This window comes from Solanum lycopersicum, chromosome 3 (assembly GCF_036512215.1).
Source record: "Solanum lycopersicum chromosome 3, SLM_r2.1".
Taxonomy (NCBI): Eukaryota; Viridiplantae; Streptophyta; class Magnoliopsida; order Solanales; family Solanaceae; genus Solanum; species Solanum lycopersicum.
Window position 1 is genome coordinate 2,433,217 of NC_090802.1, and position 26,218 is coordinate 2,459,434.

General features: G+C 30.0%; 3 protein-coding genes across 3 annotated transcripts; 1 reads left to right on the plus strand and 2 right to left on the minus strand.

Moving 5' to 3' along the window:
* Positions 1-2,936: 2,936 nt before the first annotated feature.
* LOC112941129 (agamous-like MADS-box protein AGL62) lies at positions 2,937-3,434 on the minus strand. The gene has a single exon (XM_026030258.1). The coding sequence runs from the start codon at positions 3,432-3,434 to the stop codon at positions 2,937-2,939; it is 498 nt and encodes a 165-aa protein (XP_025886043.1).
* Positions 3,435-7,433: 3,999 nt separating this feature from the next.
* On the minus strand, positions 7,434-9,596 carry LOC101244055 (CDGSH iron-sulfur domain-containing protein). Its single transcript, NM_001322420.1, has 2 exons — positions 9,334-9,596; positions 7,434-7,797 (listed from the first exon to the last, which is right to left on the minus strand). Exons 1-2 carry the CDS (start codon positions 9,525-9,527, stop codon positions 7,695-7,697), a joined length of 297 nt encoding a protein of 98 aa, NP_001309349.1. The 5' UTR covers positions 9,528-9,596; the 3' UTR covers positions 7,434-7,694.
* Positions 9,597-12,260: 2,664 nt separating this feature from the next.
* On the plus strand, positions 12,261-20,395 carry LOC101244343 (K(+) efflux antiporter 5). Its single transcript, NM_001320349.1, is given in 20 exon segments — positions 12,261-12,576; positions 13,060-13,103; positions 13,502-13,569; positions 13,661-13,745; positions 13,844-13,905; positions 14,031-14,106; positions 14,229-14,303; positions 14,717-14,788; positions 14,915-14,998; positions 15,072-15,140; positions 15,236-15,313; positions 15,416-15,504; positions 15,605-15,701; positions 17,336-17,389; positions 17,559-17,654; positions 18,198-18,386; positions 18,462-18,539; positions 19,633-19,677; positions 19,767-19,862; positions 20,123-20,395. Coding segments are annotated over 20 exon segments (1,731 nt in total). The 5' UTR covers positions 12,261-12,344; the 3' UTR covers positions 20,165-20,395.
* Positions 20,396-26,218: the final 5,823 nt, after the last annotated feature.

Sequence of the window (26,218 nt, forward strand, 5' to 3'; positions counted from 1 at the left end):
GCACTCGAAGATCATTACTCTCTTCGTGCGGACCCTTGGCCTGACTTATCTCATTAAAAGAATAGAATCTCATAATATAACTTAAAATAAGTAACTTGACTAAAATGACACTTAAGTCTAATAGCAAAATATCTGCAATACAAAGATAAAAGACTCAATACTAATTGTCTGACTGTTTATGAAGCCTCTATAATATTATGATGGATGTTAGGACAGACCCTACAACATCTCATAAAAGAAAGACTGAAAAGCAAACAAATGTGTCCTCCATAATACAAGAAGGCTCACCACTGATTCCGAGTGCTCAGTTGGATCAACGAGGCGCTGGATGATGTTGATCCTGGTTATCTGTATCTGCATTATGATATGATGCAAGCCAACTGGCATCAGGTTGAACGTACGAGTATGCGATTTGAAACGCTAACAACAACTTAAGCTTGAAAAAGAGTAAGAAGGAACACTTACCTTGGCTCTACTCAACTCATGAATAACTTGACTTAATATAAAACAATTAAACACATGCAATATATAAAGCTTGTAAAACAATGAAAAACACTCAGTTCGTTAAATAAAATGCAATAACAAACTCAGCTTTACTTATATATGAAGTAATATAATTTTTATGGGAGATTCTCTAACCGACAACCACCACTATGAGCCTAAGTGGCGTCTTGCCAACGCTGCCAGAACTATCTTATACTTTATTGTCGCATAGAACTACTTAATTTAGTGGATCTACTAACTTAACTTACGTGATCAGTAAAAAGTATGACCTGTTAATACCCATGATATAGCTACATGGTTTTCATGGAGACTTGAGTTGAAATGAACTCTCACCCCACATTGGTGCCCAATACTACTCCCAAAATATTAGCTCATACTTTTAAAGCATCTTCTTTCTTTAGTTTGAGATAATTACTCAATGCTTAGCCCAAAGGCTCCTTTGAAATCGGTGTTTCCTTTTCTTGCTCAAATGTGAAAACATTTATAACTTCTTTGGGAATACTTAGTTCCTTAATAACTTTTTGAGAAGTGAACTCAACTCTTTACTCTTTACATTAGCTTGAAACTTGAGTCTTAAATCAACTCTTAGAGAATACTTAGTTCCCATATATTTCATTGAATGAAGAACTTCAACTCTTTATTCTTTACTTAACTTGAAACTTGAGTCTTCAAACAAAGCTAAACCGTTGTTAAAGACCCTTGAGAACTCTTAAAAACTTTACCTTAACTTGCTTCTTAACATATAGACTTGACTCTTGACTTCTTTGACTTTGATCTTAACTTTCCTTGAATTGTATTATGAATTAGGCGTTCTCATCGTTTCTGCTTTGTTTTTCATCTCTAAACCCTCTAAACTTCCATAATTCTTTTCCCAAACATTTAGGATCATTAGTACCCTCTAGACACAATAGATTTGACTCAAAAATAAACTCAAAAACACGAATCAAATCAACACTAGGCATGCGACAACTCAACCAACAAGAATTCAACAATGTTCTTCAAAAACTTCACTTTTTATCATTCAACCAACTCAAAATCGCTGAATCTAAACAAGTTGGTGTGTGGGTGAACTAGCCCAACACTAAAGATCTCACATAACTTGGTAAGTGTCACACCCGACGAATTCCACTCGCAAATCTTGATGTTTTTGGCGAATTCTTTACTTTTCTCCTTTTCCTTCCTCTTTTCTCTCTTCTCCAAGCCTAAGCGTGATTTTGATTTTTCAAAACTGAACTAAATTCATTTTTTACCCCCAATAAACCCCTAAAACGAAATAGAAAAATTAATTGGTGAAAAGACTAGTTTGCCCTTCTTAAATCCGGATTGAGACTTTCTTTACTTCAACAGTCCAACTCTCGATAGGCATATCTCCCTCATAATATCGAAATGTGCAAACTCGGCGGCGTTGGAAAGATCTCTCCAAGGACTTTCCAACTATATCAAGAACTACCTCTAAATAATCTTGATCTAGAAGTTATGACTGTTTGAAAATGACCAAAACTTAATTTCTTACCTAAGGCAATTTTTCAGATTTTTCCTTTTCTTTCTATAGTTTCTTAGCTTATTTCTAGCTATTTAAAATTGTGAGATGTTAAAGTATCGAATTTGATGTCGTCTTCACAAATGAGGATTGATCGGATGTTATTGATGGGTGAGGGTGGAAACGAAAGTTGATGGAGGATGGTGACTGGCGTGACGGGTGAGGAGATAGAGAAGTTTTAAGAGGATTTGTGTCAGAGTTGAAAAAAAAATAAACACAAAATGAAGAAGTTTTTTCAATAACTTGAAATCAATAAGTCGGAAAGAGAAAATATTTGACATTCAAAAATAAAGTGATGAAGACAAATGGTAATATCATAGAGTGATTTTAGGTTTGAAAAAGAAAAAATAACTGGGTGATAGTTTATAGTGATGTATCATGAATATTGAGAGAAATTGTGGAGAATAAGGATTTTTGTACTTTTTGGGAACGATAGAAAATAATTTTAAAATATAGGATAAAAATGATGTGTTGATGCTTGAATGAAGTACAAATTATTTTGATTCAATCATATATCTTAATAGGTAATATTTCCCAAATTTTATAGTGAAAACTTAATAATAATAATAGTTGTTACGAAAAAAACTTCTCTAATAAAGCAAGTAAATCAAACAAATCACTATCAATTTATTAATATAACTAGGAACAAAATACAACACCACAAGCTCGATTAAACCTAGTCATCCAAACCACAGGTAACAAAGAGGCGCATTCTCAAATAGTACATGACTATATCAACAAACGACTCAAACATCAAATAAATGAAGATCACTAATGAATTCAAGTAACACTACTAAATTTTAAAACAAAAGAACATTCGAAAATGTATGAATGTGAATCTAATTATTACAACCCATGAAGTTCAATATATTAGGAATCAATATATATATATCTAACCAACATTTTTTGGAGGTGCTTGTGTAGAGGAAGAAACATTATTTTCCAGCTGCGATAAATAATTTTTCAAATCAAAATCAATAGAGTTCAGCCAAAGCTCGAGTTCATTCACCTCATCTTCATTAAATTTCATAAAGGATTCCCATATATTTTTCATGTTAGTTTCCTTAGTGCCAAATGTCGAATTAGATATACCTCTTTCTATGATATCAAGCTCGTCAAGCTCAACTTTTTGATCCTTCACTTTGTTTCGATAACTTGCAATCGCGATGCTGTTATCTTCACTTGGCTGTGTATTTGGATTGAGAATACGATCAACAACAACATCAACTGTAGGGTGAAAAAAAGAGTAGGGTTTATCAGTCGGAGAAAATAATGTTATCCCCACATCAACATCGTATTTTCCAACCAATTCACTAGCTTTTTTATATAATGTTGATCGACGCTTTGAAAATGTTGTGTATCGAGCATCTTCATTTTCTATTTTGACCATTGAAATCTTTTGACGTCCTAAAGTCTTTTTCTTTTCCATGACTCAACTTTTGATGTAAGATATTTTTTCTAAAAAATAAGTTTATTGGTAAGAACACTTGAGAAAATGTGGTGCTTATAAAAAATGAAATGAGATGATTATATATACAAAAGATTCTTCTTAGTTATGATAAATTTCTAGCCAAATAGTACAAAAGTATATTCCTTGCATCATGTCAAAAATTATGGTAACAAAATAAATTTATATGGTAATAAATTAAGTTTCTAGTCAAGCAAATAAATATTCCAATATGGTTAGTAAATCACTAAATCTTGCCAAATTTTGATAAACTAATGAAAATATATTTTTCGAAAACTCATTTCCCCCCTTAAGATTTTGAATTTGAGAAACGATAATCCTTCACTTTTTGAATAAGATGATAAATGAGGAAATACACCTAATAGCATAAAAAGTTAATATTACACTCACTCCCATTTCTAAAACTGTCAATATAGGCTAAGTCTGTTGGGCCAGCCTGACCTAACTCGTGATTTGATAAGATTAGACCACGAATTTTGGATCCCATTTTTAAAAAGAGTTTTTTATTTCAGCCTGAATAAACTTGCAATTTGTGAAACTTAAGAAATATGGATAGGTTAGGCTCGTGAGCCAAATAAAAATTAATGAAAAAATAAAAATAAAATAGAGTATTGAAAATAACAAAAGTCTATACTCAAATTTTTTTTAAAGTATAAAATATTACAATTTAAACACAAATTATATTTATAAAATATGTACTACATAAAATAAAAATTCGCTAATATTTTTAGGGGATCCTACATAGATCATAGCCTATGGAATATTGGCATAGTTTTTGTGTTTTATTATGATCATTGGAAAACAATTAGGTTGATATTTCTACTTAACTATTTATGTTTTTACTTGAAATCAAACTTAATAAATATCGTAAAGATAATTTTATTTGTGGATTTGATTAACAAGTAGCAACACTAACGCCATGTAATATCATCTAATCAATATTTATAATAATATTCTTAAGGCTTAAGCCATCTGCATATTTCGTTAAAACACCTTAACTTATTTTTATTCCTATTAAGCACCTTATTTGTTTAAAAGTCATTTTATTAGACACAAAATGCCGAGAAGACAAAAAATGTGTTGAAATTAATATTTTTTTCCTTCTTTTCTCTAACTTATACACCTAAATTAATACTCCCTTCGTCCGAAATTATTTGTCATGTTGCACATGTTGAAATTTAATTTGACTAATTTTCAAAGGTAAATTGGATCACATTAATTCGATATTTTAAACAAAAAAATTAGATATTTTAAAACTATATGAAAAGTACTATAAATTATAATTTTTTACATATTAATATGATGAAAAAATATATCGAGTCAATGTTTTTATAGTTTGACTGTAAAAATAAAAATGGTGATAAATAATACCGAACAGAGGAAATATAAAGAAGGGAAAAAAAGTAATTTTCTTAAAAAGGAAAAGAAAGTCTCTTCTCTTTCTTAACCCCTCACTAATTCTTCTTCTGTTTCTTTTTTCTTATATGGATTTAAGTCTCAAATATTTCGGTGAAGTGCCATTAATTTTGATGGAAAAGATATGAACTCAATTTTTTTTGGAAAAGTTCGAAATTATTTGTTGTAATTGTGATGAGTGATTATTAATATGAGAAAAATTACGGCAATGAATAAAAAAATTTAATGCTATTAAAATGAAAAAAAATGGATATTAAGCTTGGGTGGTGGTGTATTTGCCGGCGTCGGCATGAAAGGGGAAATGGGTCTCGAAGAACATGGAGGATTAATTTTAAAAAATAAAATATTATTTTCTGAAATTTCTTTTTGGATTATTTAAATAGAGCTTGTAAAAAAAAAAAAGATTCAATGTCAGTTGGCATTATTTTATTGGTAGATCTGGTGTGTATATGCGATTAAAGTACACGCATCTTTGTTATTTAACTGATTGTCATTTTATTTCAAACAAATAAAAATTTCTTAACGTTAAAGTGTTTAATAGGTACAAATCTAAATTAAAATGACTATATGAATTATGTGGACAGTTTTAAGGGATTGTATATGATTTAAGTCTATTTTAAATTTATAATTTAATTGAAAAGATTATAAAAATATGTTATTAAGAAAAAAAGACTGACTCGGCAAAACTTGTGGGCTGGATCGATCATTTTCTATACAAATAAAAAATGAGTTAGTTCGATTTGACCCGTCAAATTTCAAAGCTTGTACGGATTAGCTCACGGGATCGGTCAGACATATTGACAGTTCTAGTTACACATGATGGGATAACTTATCCTAAAATGAATAAATAGCGTTGGAGTAATTTATCCCTCCCTCGTGGTGAAATAACAATATCAAAATAACTTTTCTCAGATAACATTACTAAAATGACAATAATACCTCCAAATGCTTAAATACTTTTTATTATCACTTTTCACACTGGTTTTTGGCCAATTTTAGTGCAGTTTTTGTTGTTACGATGCAATTGTTGTCTAAATTTTGCTATTTATATGCCCTTTTTATTGTTTTGTCAAGTTTAGGTTGTGTTGGTGTCATTTTGTCAATTTTCTTACTATTCTTTGAAAGCAATTTTTGATGAGTTTTGATCCAGTTTTTTTTAGGTTGTTTTATTCCGTCTTTGTCCTTCTATGTTTCGTATAAGTAGATATTTTTATGTAAGTAGTTTTTATTCATATATATATATATATATATATATATATATATATAACACTGATATATAAGTGAAAAACACAACATATAATTTAAGGAACACAAAAAAGATTAAGTTAAATAAGGTGGAGGTTTTGTTTTAAAGAGTAAATAATCAAGCTCTACAAAAAAAATGTGTAAAAGTTTAATAAGGTAGAGTGTATTTTTGTAATCAAATAATTTTTTTTAGAAAGTATGTCATGCTTGTTATATTTAATACAACAAATCAAACTATCAATAAAAATAAGCTTTGAATAACTAATCTTAAAATAAATAGTCTCAGCATAACTAATTCATTATTTTTTAATATTACGTCATAGTACAATTTTATTTGTTATCATAAGTTCTAAAAATCATTAAAAATATTCATAAATTTATATTATCATTTTTTAATGAATATGTTAGTAAAAAAATAACTTTATGATGTAATTGATAACAATCAACAATAACAAAATAACAATATATGCAAGACAGTACATTAACCGCATACTCAAACTTGTCACTGATTAAGTTATAATTATAATTCATTAAACGGAAATTGTTCCTTTTTGTCAATTTTATCACTCAATTAGAACTCAGAATTTTTCGAAGGCGGTAGTAACAAATATTAATTGAAATTAAATAAATAATGAGTTTTTTTTTTATAAAATATAAAAGTTTGGGTAATTTTTTGAATTTTTTTAAATTTCTCAAATATTAAAACTTTGCCTAAATACTAGTTTTTCTAGTATTTGAAAACTTGGAATATTTAACAAATATATTTACCAAATTATATAGTCAAACACCACTTCTCAAAGTTTTTCTCAAATTTTCTTGGGGCCAAACGGTCTTAAAAATTGATTATATATTTATATAAGAAAAACTAAGAATACTAGATACAACAATATACCCTAACTACAAGTCTAAGAAAATACTCAAAATACCCTTGTCTGACAATAAAGAAAAGATAAAATGATAGAAGAGATACATAAAAGTAAAAGTTACATAAATGTATATTTTTTAAAATTATATCAAAATAAGTATTTTTACGTGTAAAATAATATTTTAAAATTATATATATAATGTCGGTTTGGTTTAGTCTCGAGTTTGTTTTTTTAGTTGAAACCAAACCCAACCCAAATATAGTCGAGCTTTTTTTCAACACCAACCCAAGTCAAATCAAACCACTAGCCATGTTTTTCTTTATTTGACTCGATTTGCGATTTGACTTGGTTTTCGATTCGATTTTGTACACCCCTAATATTAAGAGAATATGCATCAACCAAATCAACATGATATGACTTGTTATTTATCACTTTCATTTAACTAATCCATATGGAAATTACACTCATGTGATAATAATGTGATCAAGTTGTAGCATGAGGCTGCAAAAAGGATGAATATTTCAAGTATTTTCAGTTTTAAGTAGGTCCTATTCTAGAAAGAAGAACATCTCATTCAACAAATGGTATAAGATAGAACAAAATGATACTAAGAAAATAGTCTTTGCATAATCTGGAGAGTAGTTCATTTACTGGCTTACTGCTTCTTCAACAGCAAGGGTCCAACGTTATCGCCGGTTTCCTTATTGTGCTTCACATGGCTTCCATCACATAGAGGAAAAGTCCCAGACCTCCAACACCTGCACACAAATCTCCCACTTACTAAATGTGATTCTAGCAAGAGTTCCACAATCAAGAGATCTATGACTCTCTTCTCCATTGCAGCCATCAGTAAATGTTGTTAACGCATGGTCCTTGTGTTAAAGAATGACAAAAGTCCCACATCGGTGATTAGTTAGATGGGTGGACTCTTTATAAGGCTTGGACAATTCTCCTCCCTTTGAGCTAGCTTTTCTCCTCCCTTTGAGCTAACTTTTGGGGTATGAGTTAGACCTAAGACCTAATTTTACATGGTATGGTATCAGAGCAAGGACCGTCTCACCCGATGTTGGGGTTCCCAAAATTAAATCAGAGCAAGGACCGTCTCACCCGATGTTGGGTTCCCAAAATTAAAACTGTCCACGCACCAAATGCTAAGCATGGGCGTAAGGTGGGCGTTAAAGAATGACAAAAGTACCACATCGGTGATTAATGAGATGGGTGAACTTTTTATAAGGGTTGGACAATACTCCTTCCTTTGAGCTAGCTTTTTATAAGGGTTGGACAATACTCCTTCCTGTAGTGTTGTTTCACATTAAACGTATATATAACTCTCCTATTGAGAATACCATAGTAATTTTTGCAGGTATTATGAATACAGAAACTAAAGTTGGCAATCAAATACCTAACTATTAAGGATATAATACTGAATTATTTTCAATAACATGTATAACAAAAAAATATCCTTCAACACCATTCTTGAAGGACTTAAGCAATATGAAATTACTTATAAATAAAATCACATTCAATATCACTATTAGTAATAGCGCTGACTTTTTTTTTCCGATCAACCTGAACTAATTTCACAGACCAACAACAGGTATCAACTAACTACGTCTGACGGGATAATAGGACTGACTATTGATTGGACTTTATACGTGTACAACTATTTTTTTTCAACTTAAACCAAATAATGTCCATTTTCTCTATATAAATGAACAAAATTTCTTAAAGAATTTTTCATATAAAATAAGATTTTGGATAAAATAAACCGTATTGATTGACCCATACCACTAGGTGGCTTGTCCCCATTTTCGCATAGGTAAGACAAAAAGGGAGAAATTGGGATAAACAATTGAATAAATTAAAATTGTTTCTAACAATTTCTATCAGCAATGCATATTCTAGAAAATTTCAACAACAAAAAAAAAAGAAGAAAGAAATACTAAAATAATATGTCAAATTAAAGAAGGCGTAATACATAAATATGTCATTTTGTATGGCTTTAAATTATGTTTATGCCTTTTAACTTTGAATGTGCACAAATAGACGCTTAAACTTATATAAAATTGAACAAATAGACACAAATGTCATCTAAATGTCATTTTTTGTCCTACGTGTATTGTGTCACGTAGAATTCATGTGTTTATTTATTTAAAAATTGGATAGTTAAAGCGTTTGTTTGTGCATTATGAAAATTAAAGATCAAAACTAAAATTTGAAATTAAGTTTATGGTCCAATATATTGTATTATGCCATTGAGAAATTATGAAAATGTATTAAGAGAGAAAATGAACCTGCAGTACGCAGTGAGAGGCTTAGAGAGTTCAGTGACGAGAACAGAGTCGACCACTTTCGCTTCATCCTTCTTAATATCTGGGTTTATAGCTTGGGCACGAACCATCACCACACGCCTTGGCTTTGCGGTGAAGGAAGATAATGCGCCGCCGCATGAGAAGCCAGGTTGAATTATGCTAGTTGTAGACGCCATTGTTGTTCTCTGTTACTATTATTTGGGAATGAGTTGATTGATAACAATGTGATGCCTAAATAAAAGGAGAAGAGAAAGGGGGTGACGAACGTGTGGCCAGCACGGTCCTCCTTGTGAATTGTGATTTTCCCCAAATCGAGTGGAAGCTACATTATCCACGTTCCTAAATTTGTGATTTCTATTCGAACGGAAAATGTCGTTCAATTTTGAGTGTGCAAAAATAGACACTTAAATTTATATAAAGCTGAACAAATAGACACGCATGTCCTACATATCATCATACATAACTACGTGATTAGTGTAAATTGAACTACTCTTCACTTGTTAGTGAAAACATATTATCTTCTTTTGTTTGAAATTGAAATACGTAAATTAATATGGAAGGAAATCCATACATCGATTACTATTGATACTTCAAACTAGGTTTGTTCATGATTACGGTTAAAAAATTAATTTGAATCGCAATCTGAAACCAAATCGATTTGAAAGATCGATATTTGGTTTGGTTGGATTTGGTTAAGTTAAATTTTGAAAGTAGATATTGAATTGGTTTTGGTTTTACTGTAAACCAACCGTAAAAAAATAATCAAACCGGAATGATAAATTAGATATATAAATTTTATAATTGTTTATATATTATTCATAAATAAAATATATTTTGTTAAATTTTATTTAACCTGAGTATTTAACTTTACTATTTTTTCAAACCCAACACTTTAGTCCAACTATACTAATCTTAAGTTTAAGTACAACAAAATTCATTTTAGTCTTTACCTACTCTACTTCACATAAAATAGTCATATTTTTTTTATTTGTTCGTGTAATGATAATTCTAGGGTTGTTCAATAGCTTAATTAAGTCGACAATAACTTTTCTGTAGATTGTTTATGTACTAAGTGTTTGTCTATATCAAGATACATATGTGCTCAAAATAACTGTTGTTTTCAAATCAGAAAAACTGAACCAAATCGACGATAATTATTTTTATTTGATTTGATTATAAAAATTTAAAAACCCGACTAAATTAATTTGATTTGATCCAAACCAACCAGAACACCCCTACTTCAAATGTTTACATGTAATCCTTCTTTTAAGGGTACATGTACAGAAGTCAGAATATAGAGCAACAAGAGTCTGCAAATTAGGTTTAGCACAAGTGAAAAAAAAAGATAAAAGATGTACTGCTATACTTTTCGAGCAAACATTGTTAATTTTGCTTCAATGGGGTTTATTATTATATGGATCGTGTTTAGTTTGACTAATAAAAGTAAACTCCACACGATGAAGAATTATAATTTGTAAATAAAATAAATCTCTTCAAACTTGATCTTGATTTTAAAAAACATTCATATCACACCTTTATACTTACTAAAAAGTTAAGATAATTGAATTTTACTCGATAAATATTCCACTAATGTAAGAATCAATAAATTTGTAATAGTGACAAGCTATTGTTGTCATTACACACTGTTATTATTATTATTTTTTATTTTTTTTTGCATATTTCTACGACTAATTGGGATTTGATATTGATGGTTTACCAAGCAAATAAAAAATCATAAAAAAGCAACAAAGCAAATCAGAGCTTTTATTTTTAGACACTTGTCAATTGCTCTTGCATCATCTAACAAGCGGGTCAATATGATATATAATGATTTTTGTTTAAAATTCAGTAGTTAAAATTCAACAAATATAATTTGAGAATTCGGTGAGTTGTTAATTTAGTGGCATAATATGCGTTCTTTATACTTTATTGCTCTCTCAATTATATATTGTAAATTTTTGTTTGTTTTTTATTTTTTATTTTAAATTTAAATAAATAAAAATTCATCAATTTTAAATTTGCATCATATTACTATTAGCTTCCATCTATTAAATGAACTATTGATACAATAATAATAAGATAAAGTGATAATCCTATTAAATAGCATGACACTGTTAAATTGAACAAACTTTTTTTTATTATTAGCTTCCATCTATTAGATGGACCATTGATACAGTAATACTAAGATAAATAATAATCCTATCAAATTATATGATATTGTTAAATTTGAACAAACCTTTTAAATTGTAACAGATAACCTTCTCTATGTATAAGTGATAATGTAAACAACGGAATGGTACATTTTTGTTCGACTAATTAATTAATCAACCTCGCTAAAACTCTATTTATCATGACGTAGCTTTAAGTTTTAATTATTAGTCATTTTTTTTAATAAAAAACTATTTCATTTTGCTTCCACAAGCAAGCCAGAACTAAAACCCCACTCCACTGTCAACTTAAGGATGCAAAATATAACTAATTTAGATGCGTATTAAGTTGTGATGATAAATTCATAATTTATTTTTAAAAAAAATTAATTTTGGAGAAGTCAACAAAATTTCTAGCAATATTCGATTGATATTTCACCTATATACATGCACTTCTTTAAGGAAATTGAAAAGTTAAGACTCCTTTTTTTTTCCTCACTATTAAGCCGACTTTTAATATAATACGTATACCTTTAAATATTTTTTAATTAAGCTGTTTGTTTTTTTTTTCTTCAAAAAGTTATAAATACTAGTATAACAATTAGATACTAAAGCTTAAAATTAATTTAATAAAAATTAGACCGAATTAGATCCCGCCTTAAAAAAAAAAAAAAAAACTTTAACAGTCCAATCGAGACGATAACTTATTTTCAAGTTTTGGCTTTGATCTAATAAAGCGGAAAGTTCAAACAAACACCTTTTGCGTTTCCATTTTCCCCTTCTTTTTCTTCTTCTTCTCCATTCTCCTGCAATTTTTCTCTGTATTTTCCATTCGCTTCTGTAAAAATGGAGAGGATTGTGGTGAGAAGAGAGAAGCTTCGAGCATGGATATTCCTCTTTCTGTCGGTTGTTTATTCCGGGAGGATGACCTTAGCGGCCAGATCTGAAAAGGAGATTAGGGCAAGGTTTTACGGTAATTTAGTAAATTCGTCCGCTCCCGAAACTAATGATGGCACTATTGCCAAAATGTTCGATCGTGTTCTCGAGAAAGAGTTCTCTGAAAACGATCAGCCTGAAGGTAAGTTTTCTCCATTCTCTCTTTATTTATTTTTTCGGAATTAGTTTTTTTTTTTTTTTTTTTGGTATTCGCTGATTACGAGTTAAGTTGATTTTTGTTTTCGGTGCGAATATTGAGAATTGAGTACAAGTTAATGGTGTATTTCCGGTCTTTTAATGAGCTTGTGACAAATTTACTTTTGGTTATTAGAGTTTGCATATGATGTATGCTTTGATGATTGATGATGATATTTATGTTTTATGCTTGATTCATAAACAACCTCTTCAAACAGTCCAAATAAGGCAAATGAAGTTATGAGCTTTGGTATCTCAAATCAAATTCTATTTAATACAAAAAAGAAAGAGCGATGAGCTGAATAGAGAAACCAATTGGAATTTTTAGTATGCTACAAGTTCTGGCATTTAAAATGCAACGATGCGTTCTGTCTGTGTGGTTTGCATAATGAAATGTCGGATTTATCATGTGCTTTTCTCACCTGATTAGGTTCTGATGGACGCAGCTTTAACAGTACGGTTGCTGATGAGACGGTAAGCTAAGCTATTCATACTTGTCATCAATTTACTTGAGGATCATGTTAGTTGTTATCTCTCATATTAAGATCAGTGGAAGATTATTTGCTGAAGCTTAGTTTACTCCTAAACTGCTTATTTTAGAAGGTGAAGCAATATATATATATATATATATATATATATGCTTATGCTTAGCTGACTTTGTCTAATTGTTTGTGTCAAAGTTGAAGACTTGCATATCCATTCTAACTTCAATGTCTTCTATGTTTTAAGTTTAGGTCCTAATCAGAATGATGAAAGGCCTAACGTTTTGACTTGCGTTTGTCAGAGTCCGACACTTTTACAATTTACTTTTGGTTCCACCTATAGAAAAATCTTTGCTCTTTTATGAAACGTTTACCTTTATTTTTCATTAGGGAGTCCTGGAGACGGTAGCCAAAATTACCCATGAGAAGATCAAGAAGAATGAGACACAACATACAAAGTAAATAAGAAACTGTAACTAAACAGATCAATGCCTCTCCTGGCTTTGTATAAACTTTGCTGAAGTTATTTATTTATTTTGCCTTTTGCAGTGATACTAGATCATTCAAATTGCAAGACGTTTTCTCCCTTGAAAATGAAGGTTCTGATGATGTTACTACATTGATTGACAAAAAGGTAAAAAAATGTATGCTTGAATTGTTAAAAAGAACATTGGTCAATATCTCTAACGTGTGCCTAACTAGCTCTTTGTATACTGTTTTTCTTGATGACAGGATAATGTGTTTGTCATGTCAAATAAGAAATCAAAGTATCCTGTGCTTCAAGTTGATGTGAGGTCAATGTTAATCCTTTTTTATCCTGGCAATTCTGCTGAATAAACATAGATATTTAGGGATTTCATCTTTCATGTAGTTTCCACAGCTAGTGACAGGTAGATTGTGCTACAATGTGTGTCTGCAGACTTATCTCAGACTTGGTGGTGGTTATAGTCTCTGCTGCCATTGGTGGAATCATCTTTTCTTGTTTAGGACAACCGGTATGTCCTTTTAGAAGCTTATGAAGTTTTATTTGGATGATTATGATCTTATGTGATTATAAATCTAAATTTCAATTAAACCCAAGTACTTAACGTGTTTTAATCATGATTTCTTGAGGTAGGTTATTGTCGGTTATCTTCTTGCTGGCTCATTAATTGGACCCGGGGGTTTGAAATTCATCAGTGAAATGGTGCAGGTATGTAATCCTAAAGACAGCACATTGCGTATAAGGAGAAATCATGTCTGCCTGTTTGTTGTTGAAATATCCATAGATTAAGCGACAAAGTAATCTTTCCATATGATAACTTTAACCGAAAAAGCATAGAGTAAATAAGTGTCAAACCGAAAAACAATCTTGGGTTTTGTTTCATTCAGTTTCTTTATTTCATGAAGAGAGATGCTAACGTTTTGTCTGTGCTTTTGGTATGATATGCTTTTGATTTGCGGGCATGTATTATTTCGTTGTTATGTCCTTTTCTTTTTGTATGACTAGACTTTCATTAACAGTAGTCTGTGAAATTACTGTCATATTCTTGACTTGATACTCATTTAGTTATGATGTAAGTGTGCATCCTGAATTGAACTCTTTCAGTGTCGATTGTATTACAGGTTGAGACCGTTGCTCAGTTTGGAGTTGTCTTCCTTTTATTCGCTTTAGGTCTGGAGTTTTCCTTGACAAAGGTGCTTTATCATTCTTTGTGGTGCTTTTTCCATACAACTGTTAGAACTAATTCTTGACAAGTATCTGTGTATTTCAGTATATATCTTTCCTTACTTGGGGCAGCCTCCTAACATATTATCATGCAGCTAAAAGTTGTTGGTCCTGTTGCTGTTCTTGGAGGGTTGCTTCAAATTGTTATCCTTATGTTTCTGTGTGGCACAACTGCCATGGTATGACTGTGGAATTGAATTTCGCTTCACCAATTATTGTTGCTTACTTATGTATTCTGTTAATGTGCTGCAGTTATGTGGTGCAAACTTGTCAGAGGGAGTATTTGTTGGTTGCTTCCTATCAATGTCATCAACAGCAGTGGTATATTATAAAACCATGATTCTTATCAGTTTTTCCTTGTCTTTTAATATAAAGTAAGTCTTACTAGCAATGATTTGACCATCTTAAATAAATAGGTGGTGAAATTTCTGGTTGAGAAAAACAGCAACAATGCTCTTCATGGTCAAGTGACAATCGGAACATTGATTTTTCAGGTAAAACCTGGGTCACTACTACCAAATTTTTAATGATCATGTCCTTTGTTTCATATACATATCACTAGAAGTTTGGCCCTTTTCTTTTTCATTTATCCCCAGGACTGTGCTGTTGGTTTATTATTCGCTTTGCTTCCTGTTCTCGGAGGTAACAGTGGGCTTTTGCATGGAATTATCTCTATGGGGAAAGTGTAAGCTTATGGGCATGCCACTTTTTATGTTGTTTTTCGTTTTACTTGGCAGCAATTCGAGGCTTAGATCAAGACTAAAAATTCTGTTTGCTCTGTCTAGGCTGCTGATCTTATCCATGTACCTCAGTGTTGCATCAATTTTAACTTGGTCATTTGTTCCTCGTTTTCTGAAGTTAATGATTCGGTTATCTTCTCAAGTGAGTGCTTCTCATGATCATAATTTCTTATTTATTCTTTTCTCCACATGGAATTATCTAGAGGTGTCAAATTTGACCCATCAACGTGAAACCCGTCCAAACTTCCCAGTGATATTTTCATGTCCAGTCAAGTTGGGTTGTAGCCCAGGCTGGTCCGTAGCTTAGACAGGTCATTTACGGGTCAGTTTCTCTACCCGTGATAGTAGCTAAATGTGCATGTGCCATCCGTGTACCTCTCGCACCTGCAGACAGTGCATACCAATTAATTGATCCTTTTTTGTAAACCTTTTTTTAATGTTGTCTGACTTTTGTGTTTTGGGTGTTTGAATAAAGAATGGAAAAAATGCAAACTTTTGATTATAAGAGGTTTTCCTAAAAGTTGGGTTAATATTTTTTATGTTTGAATAATTAAGTTGAGAAGATGCAAAATCTTAACTACAAGAGGTTTTCTTCCAAGCCGGGTGTTCTCAGAATTGAGATTTAGTCTGCATTTGTCCATAATTGTGAAATTCAGAAAAAAAAGTTAAAAAGTGGAGTTGTGTTCTGACATGAATACAAATTGAATTTGTTTTTGAATTTTTGTGAGTGATAAGTGAGGTTAAAAAAATAATTTAAAGTATGAAAGCTACAATACTCAAGACGGAAAGATATCACTTCATGTCTTAAGTACAGATCTATATTAATTGCAGTATTTGCAAAATGGTAGACTCATAGTCAAGCAAATATGCCAAATTTTTGGGACCAACCAAAACGGTTGCCAGTCAAGTTTTTATTTTTGGTGATAAAGGGAGTACTTGTACTCGTACATATAAGGTAACTTATCAGGCCTTTTGAAGACAAAAGTAATAGTGTAATACAAGGTTGTAAGTAAAATTTCTGTTGCTTATAATGTTTGAAGGATCATCAGCCAATGATCAAGTACAGAAGGCCAGATTTATCTTGAATCAGGGCTGCTGATCTTAGCAGTTCATATTATTCTTAAGCTGCTCCTTAAATAACAGCCCTTTGGTTGTATTTTCTTCAATAAATGTCAGACTCAGAGTGTACCACAACTGTACTGATCTTTAATTACCAACTGATGTCAGAATCCACCTAATTTAACTGAATAAATGGAATGGTGATTCGTCCAGTCTAAAATAATGAAGAAAGTTAGCTCTTGTCAGATGGCATTAAACCCGAATCACCATTCCCTTGGAATCCACCTGACAATCGTTGAAGTGAATGAAATATTGTGCACCACAACCACTCTGATCTTGATTTACCAACTGATGTTAGAATCCACCTAATTTAACTGAATAATGGAATGGTAATTTGTCAAATCTAAGAATGAAAAATGAGCTTTTGGCAGAACGGCATTAAACCTAAATCATGATTCCTTTAGAATCAACCATTTCGATCTTTGGAATCGAATGAAATGTTGGAGTCATGATTCTTTTCGTAGGTCATTCTGCAGTATTATACCAGTCATAATTGTTTGAATCTCCAGCTTTCATAAATTGATCCCAGCATATGGTGCTGACAGTAAACAATTAATATCAGCTCTGCTGCATGTATTTGTACATTTCCGAGCTTCATGCTTTATGCAGTCTTTCCTTTTCAAATTGTTAACATTCTTAATTCCTTGTCATTTTCAGACCAATGAATTGTATCAGCTTGCGGTGGTGGCATTCTGCTTATTATCTGCTTGGGTTAGTTTGAACACTGTTCTAGTATTTTCTTACTAAAAATGGGAAGGCTATTCTTCAGTTGCAAATTGCAGATATTTTCCTGAAACATTCTTGTAAAAGCTATCTGAAGTAGTGACTACATAGCAAGCAGTGCCAGAGAATACTGAGGATGTTTCATTTGATTCTTCAGTGCAGTGATAAGCTGGGCCTTAGTCTTGAGTTGGGTTCATTTGTAGCCGGAGTTATGATATCCACAACTGACTTTGCAAAACATACCTTGGACCAGGTATTGATTTATGATAGGATGTTTCTTCTCTCATGCTTTTATTATTTAACATAAATCGAAATGTTGACCATGAACAAATCTATGAGGCATCCTTACTTCAAAGTTCATTTTTCTATTTCAACTCACCAATCTTATTTATGTTAATATTTCTCTGAGTATTCTCATTATGTTTGAATGTTCCTGGCTTCTTACCATATCTTATCTGTGTCAGTTTCTTCTATTTACATTTTTTCTACTGATTATGGAACACTTCTGAGCTCTGAAGCATATATTTCCATTTCTCTTTAATTGTTGTATCCTTCATCTATCTTATTTTTCTGTTAATGTCTTGGGCAGGTAAAGCCCTCATTATCTGCTTAGAAAATTTACTATTCGTCAGTAGCTGTATTTATTTTCATTATCAGATATATGAGAAATAGCATTCTAATTACCATGCTTGCTGTACAACAATGGCAGATTGTAGTGTATTACTTGAAAACATCAGACTACTTCGATTTTCCTAGTATGCTTTGCGATTGTTAAGTGTCTTAATATTACTTGTAGGTGGAACCAATCCGTAATCTCTTCGCAGCTCTCTTTCTCGCTAGTATTGGAATGTTGATACATGTACAGTTCCTTTGGACACATGTGGATATTCTGCTTGCCTCCGTTATCCTGGTTATAGTTTTTAAGACTACTGTAGCCACTGTGATTACAAAGGTTTTTGGATATAACATTAGGACGTCACTTATTGTAAGTCACCCATCTAAACACTTGTTAAACAAATTATATTGCCTTGATGTTTTATGAGTTTGAGTGACTTTACAGGTTGGACTTTTGCTTGCACAAATTGGGGAATTCGCATTTGTGCTCTTGAGTCGTGCCTCAAACCTGCATATTGTTCAGGTGATCACATCCTACCTATCTTTTTTCACCTGTTATGTTTCTTATCGTTTTGAACCCTTCCCCTTCATAATACCTTTAAGGAGGCAAAATGTATATTGCGCTCAAAGTGTGACAATGATTTCCTGATGTTCTTCCTCTTAATGTCTTAAGTTCATGAAATAAAGGAATTGCACTTACTTTTGTGGAGCTAGATTGTGAGTACCACTATTTCTGATGTTTCAAAGTAGATAGCATGACACAATTTGAATTATACTGTCAATCACAACTCTACATGATACTGTGTTTTACATGTATGTATAATGCAATTAAATTCGCCCTAGTTGAATTTATGGTTTCTAATATTTCAGTCGTGTTTTGGAACAATAGATATACAGTTCAGTTTCTTGCTCAGCCTGTTATTTTAAACAACAGGGGCACTTATACATTGTTTTTCCTTAGCAAAACTTTCCTGCTGCCTAGATGTTTTTAGTGTCTTTGTGTCACGTAATGGCACCATAAACACTTTCTCCCTTGAAGATTAGCTTTTAAGAAAATTTAAACTAACTCCTTCTTAAACAAAAAAGAAAAAGAAAAAGAAAAAAGAAAGAAGAGGCCCCTAAAGGAACTCTGCCTGGTTTGTAAAAACACTTGGTGATATCTTCCCATATGTCCAAGCTTCGGTGAACAAAGCAGAGTTACCCAGTGTATATGTGTCATGGGAAGTAGCATGTACCTCGTGAAATTAGTTGAGGCACGTGTGAGCTGATTGAGACACCATGTGTTTTTTTCAAAATAAAAAAAAGGATACTGCTTGTTTTGCATTAAGAAACAAGTCTTGAATTATTTTTCATCTTCAGCTACTTGATATGGTTTAGCTGATTATTTGTGCTGTATTCTTACTTTCACCAAGTACAATCATTATTATTTTGAGATTGTAACATATTGTGTGTGTTTATACATATATATTATACATCAGCTGCACAAAACCTGTGCAGCCACCATAATTACAACGTGCAGTTAAAAAAAACCCAACCCACCAAGTGCATCATTTGTCCCACTCAAATGCCACATTAGCCACATTATCGCTCTTCTGAATTTTCTGTGACACATACAGGGCAAGATGTACCTTCTTCTTCTCGGAACAACTGCTCTAAGTCTTGTAAGCTTCTAATTCATGTAATTGCTTGAGGAAATACTTCCTATGCTTTATGTTTTTAGTTGATGTTTAAGAATGAGAATTTTTTGCAGGTCACAACCCCTGTCTTGTTCAAGTTGATACCTGCTATCATGCACCTGGGAGTTCTTATGCACTGGTTTCCTGTGGAAAATGTCGCACCAGATGAGGTAGTGTTTCTTACTGAGATCATGGACTGATTGACACAATTGTAGATGAGATGTTATTTCTTCATTTCTTATGTTATTGTATCGGCATGCCTAGACACTTAACTGAGAATCTTCTGCCCACACATTGTTCGTTTCTTCTGGCTGAGGAACAACAATGAGCTAGGGTTTCTCTGCTATAATATATCATTTTCTTCGATCTTTTGTTTGGTTATCGTACAAGAAACACAGTAAAATCAGCAGGTTTTTTTTTTGGTTTGCAGGAGAAAGTTGCAATGATTGATACGCACAACAGAGTATTGTAACATAGGCTGTGTTTTATATCCAGTCGCATCAACAGTGGCTAGATGAAAGAGAATTGTACAATATACCCAGTTTTGGCGGGCAGTAAATTCGATGTGCATTACTCAGCCTGAACTCATCAAGGATGCAGAGGTTAGATAAAAGTTAGATTAAAAAAAAAATGAAAATGTTAAATTTGTTATGTACATAAATGTTCTGAATAATGGATGCTGTATATATTCACACTTCTTGTCTCACAGAACTTGGCCTTGACATCACGCCCACAAAAAAAAAAAAGTTGTACCTTGACATTTATAGTGAATGCCAAAGAATTATCTGCCATCCAAAATTCCCTGCAATCTAACTTTGTACACCGGTCTTGTATTTTTTCTTAAGAAATAAGATAGATTTTATTTTTCTCCAAATAAGCCAAATCATAAAAAAGGAAATACGAAAACAACGGAATAAAAGGACCAACTCTCTGGTTAGTATATTACTTTACTTTTTCTAAAAGAAAATATAACCTTGACCTATATTTGGTTATTCATTTGTTAGAAAAAAAGTTTGGATCTTTATAAATTGAAGATTTTTCTTCTCATAATACAAAACAATAATATCCACTACATAGCGGTTAAGAGTCTTGTTTAAGGCGGGGATAATTCTTCTAATAAATATATTTTTTAAAATTTAACTTTTAATATATAGATCTTGAGTGGTATTTGATCCAATGATTGCATGAGTTTGAATGGAAGTTCTAATCAATTTATACCATTAATGAATCTGAAATACATTAAGTTATATTATGTTTGGTAGAAATTTTTGTTAAAGTAGAAAAGTCAACATAATTTATACTATGTTTGGTTGCATTGTTGTAATCCTACGTGATTAATATCAACATAACTTATGAGGGAATATATGTATAAAGTTATGCAGGGTAGAAGGTGGATAAGTTATGTGGGTATTAGTTATAGATGTATTAATGTGATAACTTACATATTTACCCTATTAGTTTATTTTATTGTTTTTAATTGGAAACTATATTGTTTTTCTATATATAAGTTTGCTGTTTTTATTTCTTTTTTATATTTAGACCATTTTTAATTTTTTTTAATTGGAAACTTTATTGTTTCTTATCTAACATGTGTTATTTTTATTTTTTTATATATATAGATCATTTTCATTTTCTTTTATATACTTATGTTTTGATTGATTTATGCAAATAGAAATATTCTTTTAACACTAAAAATTGATTGTATATTTTTTAATGGTAAATATGCTAATCAAATATTAGCATTATATATTATTTAATACATTTCACATTTTATTCACATGTATTATTATTTTGTAAATAACATATGCTAATAATTACAACAAGTTTAATATTCAATAGTTAATAATTCATGTATTGTAATCTCTAAACCCTGCATAACTAATGCCTGCATAAATTAAACCCTGCATAACTAATACATGCATAATTAAACCTTGCATAACTAATAGCTGTATAACTAAATCTTGCATAGTTAAGACCTGCATAACTCTAACCAATAACCAAACAGTCCTCTTAATGTATTAGAAAAACACAAAATCATCAGCATACTACACTAACATTGAATTGAAAAGAATATATATATCTTCATTGTTAAAGGAATCTTAAGTTGACCCAAAATACCACATGCATCAATGTAACAAAAAAAATAGAATTTTAGTGTATCAGTAAAACACAAAATCAACCGATTACAAATCAATAATTGTCTATCAGACTATGAGAACATAGAATTGAAAAGTAATGTATCTTCACTATGAATGTATCAAATTATTTCTTTTCTTTTTTGGGTATTTTCCGATCTTTGTTTTTTACTTGACAACCCTCTTGCCGTTCATCGCTAATGCGTCATGCAATAGTTTAAATCTGTTTTCGACTCACTTTTCATCATCAAATTTATATGATGATTAGCATTGGTGAAATTTATTTGAGAAACACCAATACTAAAGATGGACCCTGATCCATATGTATCAATAAAAAACAAGATAAAGACAATAATAGAGAATTGAATTCCTACCTATTCGAAACTTTGAAACTGATAAGCTTGAAAGAGACACGTTATGAAAATCAAAATAAAGTTGAAATTTATCACTGCTAAAGATGTGGAGAGAATTGAGAGATAAAATGAAGAAGTGAAATGAGAAAGTTGGAAACATGGTATAGGCTAAAAATAGAAATGAAATATTTATTTATCCAAAAGATTTTATAAATTGGGAAAACTAAGGAATTTTTGAAATTTTTAAAAAAGATATGAATAAATGGATATTAAGGCCAGTAAATATGTATGTACAAATAATTTATGCATTAAATTAAGTTTCATAGTTTGTTATGGAAATGTTACCAGATAGTCACTTTTAGCGGTTCTGGTTTAAAATATAATTACTGTACTATGCATTTAAATTTAGCCACTACTACTACATGTTTCTTCTAATTGCCAAATAATAAAATTTAGCCACTACTACTACATGTTTCTTCTAATTGCCAAATAAGTAATTATTACAACATCATATGATTATTTGCCATGCATTTAAAAGTTAGCCAATACTACATGTTCCTTCTATTGCCAAATAGGTAGTATTATAACATCATATGATTATTTGTTATACATTTAAAATTTAGCCACTGCTACATGTTTCTTCAATTGCCAAATAGGTACTATTAATTATAAAATCGTGATTATTTGCTATGCATATAAATCAAGCCACTACTACAAGTTTCTTCTACAGCCAAAATAAGTACTTTTATAATAGGGCAACTTTCACATATAGCAAATAAAAAAATTATATTTGTATAATATAGTAAACTTTGCATAATTGCGCTCCATAGCAAACATAAAAACTGTATAATTCGCTATACATATAAAAATGTATAATTCGCTGGCCTAAATTGTATAATTCGCTGGCCTATTTCGCTGCAATTGTATAATTAGTTTTGCATATAGTTGAATCGAATTAAAATGTATGTATATTGCATAATGATAAGTGTATAGCAAGAAGATATATATTTTTCTCGCTTTATACAAAAACAGAAACACAATATATACACTTCTGTTGTATAAAGCTAGAAAAAATTGTATTTCACTGCAATTGTATAATTCACAATTGTATAATTCTTTGGCCTTTTTCACTGCAATATTTGAAGTAAAATGTTTGTAAATTATATAATTAAGTGTATAACACGAAGATATATATTTTTGCATGTGTATATACAATTTTCTCCCGCTTTATACAAAACAGAAACAGAAATTATACACTTCTGTGTATAAAGCGAGAGAGGTGAGAATGGGAGAGTGGCGAGCGAGACTTCTGGGAGAGAGACGCCTGGCAAATTTTTGCCAACGTTTGCTATGGAGCACAATTAAATCAAAACCTAGCTATTCCATTTAATTTAGGTTATTAGTTTTCTATTTTATACAATTTTCCCTTTATAATATCATACCTAATAAAGCAAGGTTCACTGTTCTCTTATCTATGAATTATTTAATTTGTATCTCGTAATAAATTTATGTTACGTTAAAAGTACTATACTAAATTCAGATGAATACGATAATAGAGTGTTATATCCACCCTGCTTCTAATTCATAAGGTATGAGGGAGTATCGGTACAAAATATAAGGACACCATCTTGGAAGTGGTTAAATTCTCAATACATTAAAGGCATATTCGGACGTACTTATAGTTTTTGGTTATTTTTTGTATGAAAATAAGTATTTACAAATATTTTTTATTTTATTCGAATAATATAAAAGTACTTTAAAATTATTAATTAATTTAGAAATATTTAAAAATAAGTCAATCTCAAATATGCTTTGAAGAATAAGCTGCCGTTTCAAAAAACTAGCTTTTAAATTAAAAAAAAAAAGTCAAATTTTAAATGGCTCTTAAAAAAAATTAAATGCAAAAAAAATTTTAAATTTTATTATCTCAAACTAAAGATATAAAGAATGTACGTAAATATCATTACGATATTAAGTATATGATAAGTAAAATAAAAACATTATTACAAAAATAACTAAATAAATAATAATATTTGTTTTTAACCAAAATTTACAAAAAAATAATATAAACAAATTAAAAAATACATGTAATATCATATACTACTATTTCTGTTCATGCATAACTAATAACCAAACATCCCATCATGACTTTATAGATGTTGCAATTGAAGTGTTGTGATAAACTCAAAAGTTAAGATCCATTGAGAAGTGATATGCACTTTTGTTCAGACTGGATTTTGTCAGCCTTGTTTAGCTATTATTAGATCCTACACTCAAATTTTTTCAAAAAGTGAAAAATTAAATAGCCTCACAAGTCCTGTGATGGGTACTATTCAGTTTTATTAAACCCCTAAATCTTTTTTTTATTTTTGACCAAATGACTTGAGACATCTTTTGGGTTTGATTTTATTTATCATTTGGATCCCTATATTAATTAATTTATCAATTGAATCCCTAAAAGTCAATTTTGAATGTTCATATTACAATTTAAAACATTAAGCTAATGCTTGGTTACAATTAATCAAATAATTTTAAAAAGTCATTTTTAACTTTTAGGTTAAGTTCGTATAGATATGATTAGGGATGGCTATAAAAAAACAAAATTACAAAACTAGGTCATAATTATTAGAATATGGTCGCTTACTTTAGTTTTTATTGAAAGAGATATTTATATATATATTCATTTATCGATAGTTTACAGTGTGTTTAATTGTGTATATTTAATATTACATGACATATTTTCTTATAACGATTGAATAAAAATAATATAAATTTTACGCAAATTTATAGTTGGGATTAAATCTTCAATTTAAATATATTTTATTAAATAGAGTAACAATACAATATTCATTACCGTTTGATTAGACTCAACCTAAACAAACCAAGTGTATTAAACAATTTCTTACAAATACAAAATAGTCAATCAAAAATTTTATAAAATTGCCTACTCTTCGTAATTTTAACTTCAAATAGTTTAACTTCAAATTTTGTTCTTAATTTATTGGCCCACAAATATCTATAATATTTATTATCAACCATAAATTTATTAATTTATAAAAAACTCTATACAATATAATCATACCCGATTAAGATTACCATAAAATATAATAATCGCAATATAAAATAAATGATAGTTTTATAATGCATTTTATTAATGATAATAGATAATAATTAAATTATTTATCCAACCATTAATAATGATATAAATTATTTCATATACATACTGAAATAAATTGTACTTAAAATTAATATTTTTTTCTAAAATAATTTATTTTTAAATAACTTATTTCCGATTAAATAAAACCCTAAATTCTTTTGTTGCTTAGCCTTAAAATTTTAGGTCTCGGCCTATAATTATGTCCCCTTCCTTGTTGACTGCTTAAGGCTACTACCCTTAAGTTGTAGGCATGTTGGTTCTTTTTCTTCTTTAATTTTACTCCCTCGGTGTCTGTTATTATTTGTCATAATTTTTATTTTTAGAGTTAAATTATAAAAATATTGACTAATATTTTAAGATATATTTTTTTAGCATATTAATATGTAAAAAATTGTAATTTACAATACTTTTCATATAATTTTAAAATATCTTATTTTTTATTTAAAATATTAAATTAATATAATTTAATTTATTATTATAAATTAATCAATTTAACTTTTAATAAGCAGACAAATATTTCGGGGTGGAGTGAGTAACAAATAACAAAAAAGTTACTGTAAAGCTTGCAAAGAAATAGCTATAGTATTTATTTTTTCGATGAAAAATAAATCACTAATTACTTTTTGAAATTTATAGAAAAATTCAAAGAACTAATGCATAAATATCTTATCCTCTTTTTTAGCCATCTTTATTTTTTAACTTTTCACCTAATATACTTAATTTTATTAAATTAAATTAAATTAAAATTATATTTAAAATAACTTCAATTTAATGTTATAATAATTAGAAAAGATATTACAATTTTCATTTTTAAAAAATGACTTAACAGAAAATTTAAAATATGTCATCAATGTCATGTGAAAAATATAAATTATTATATT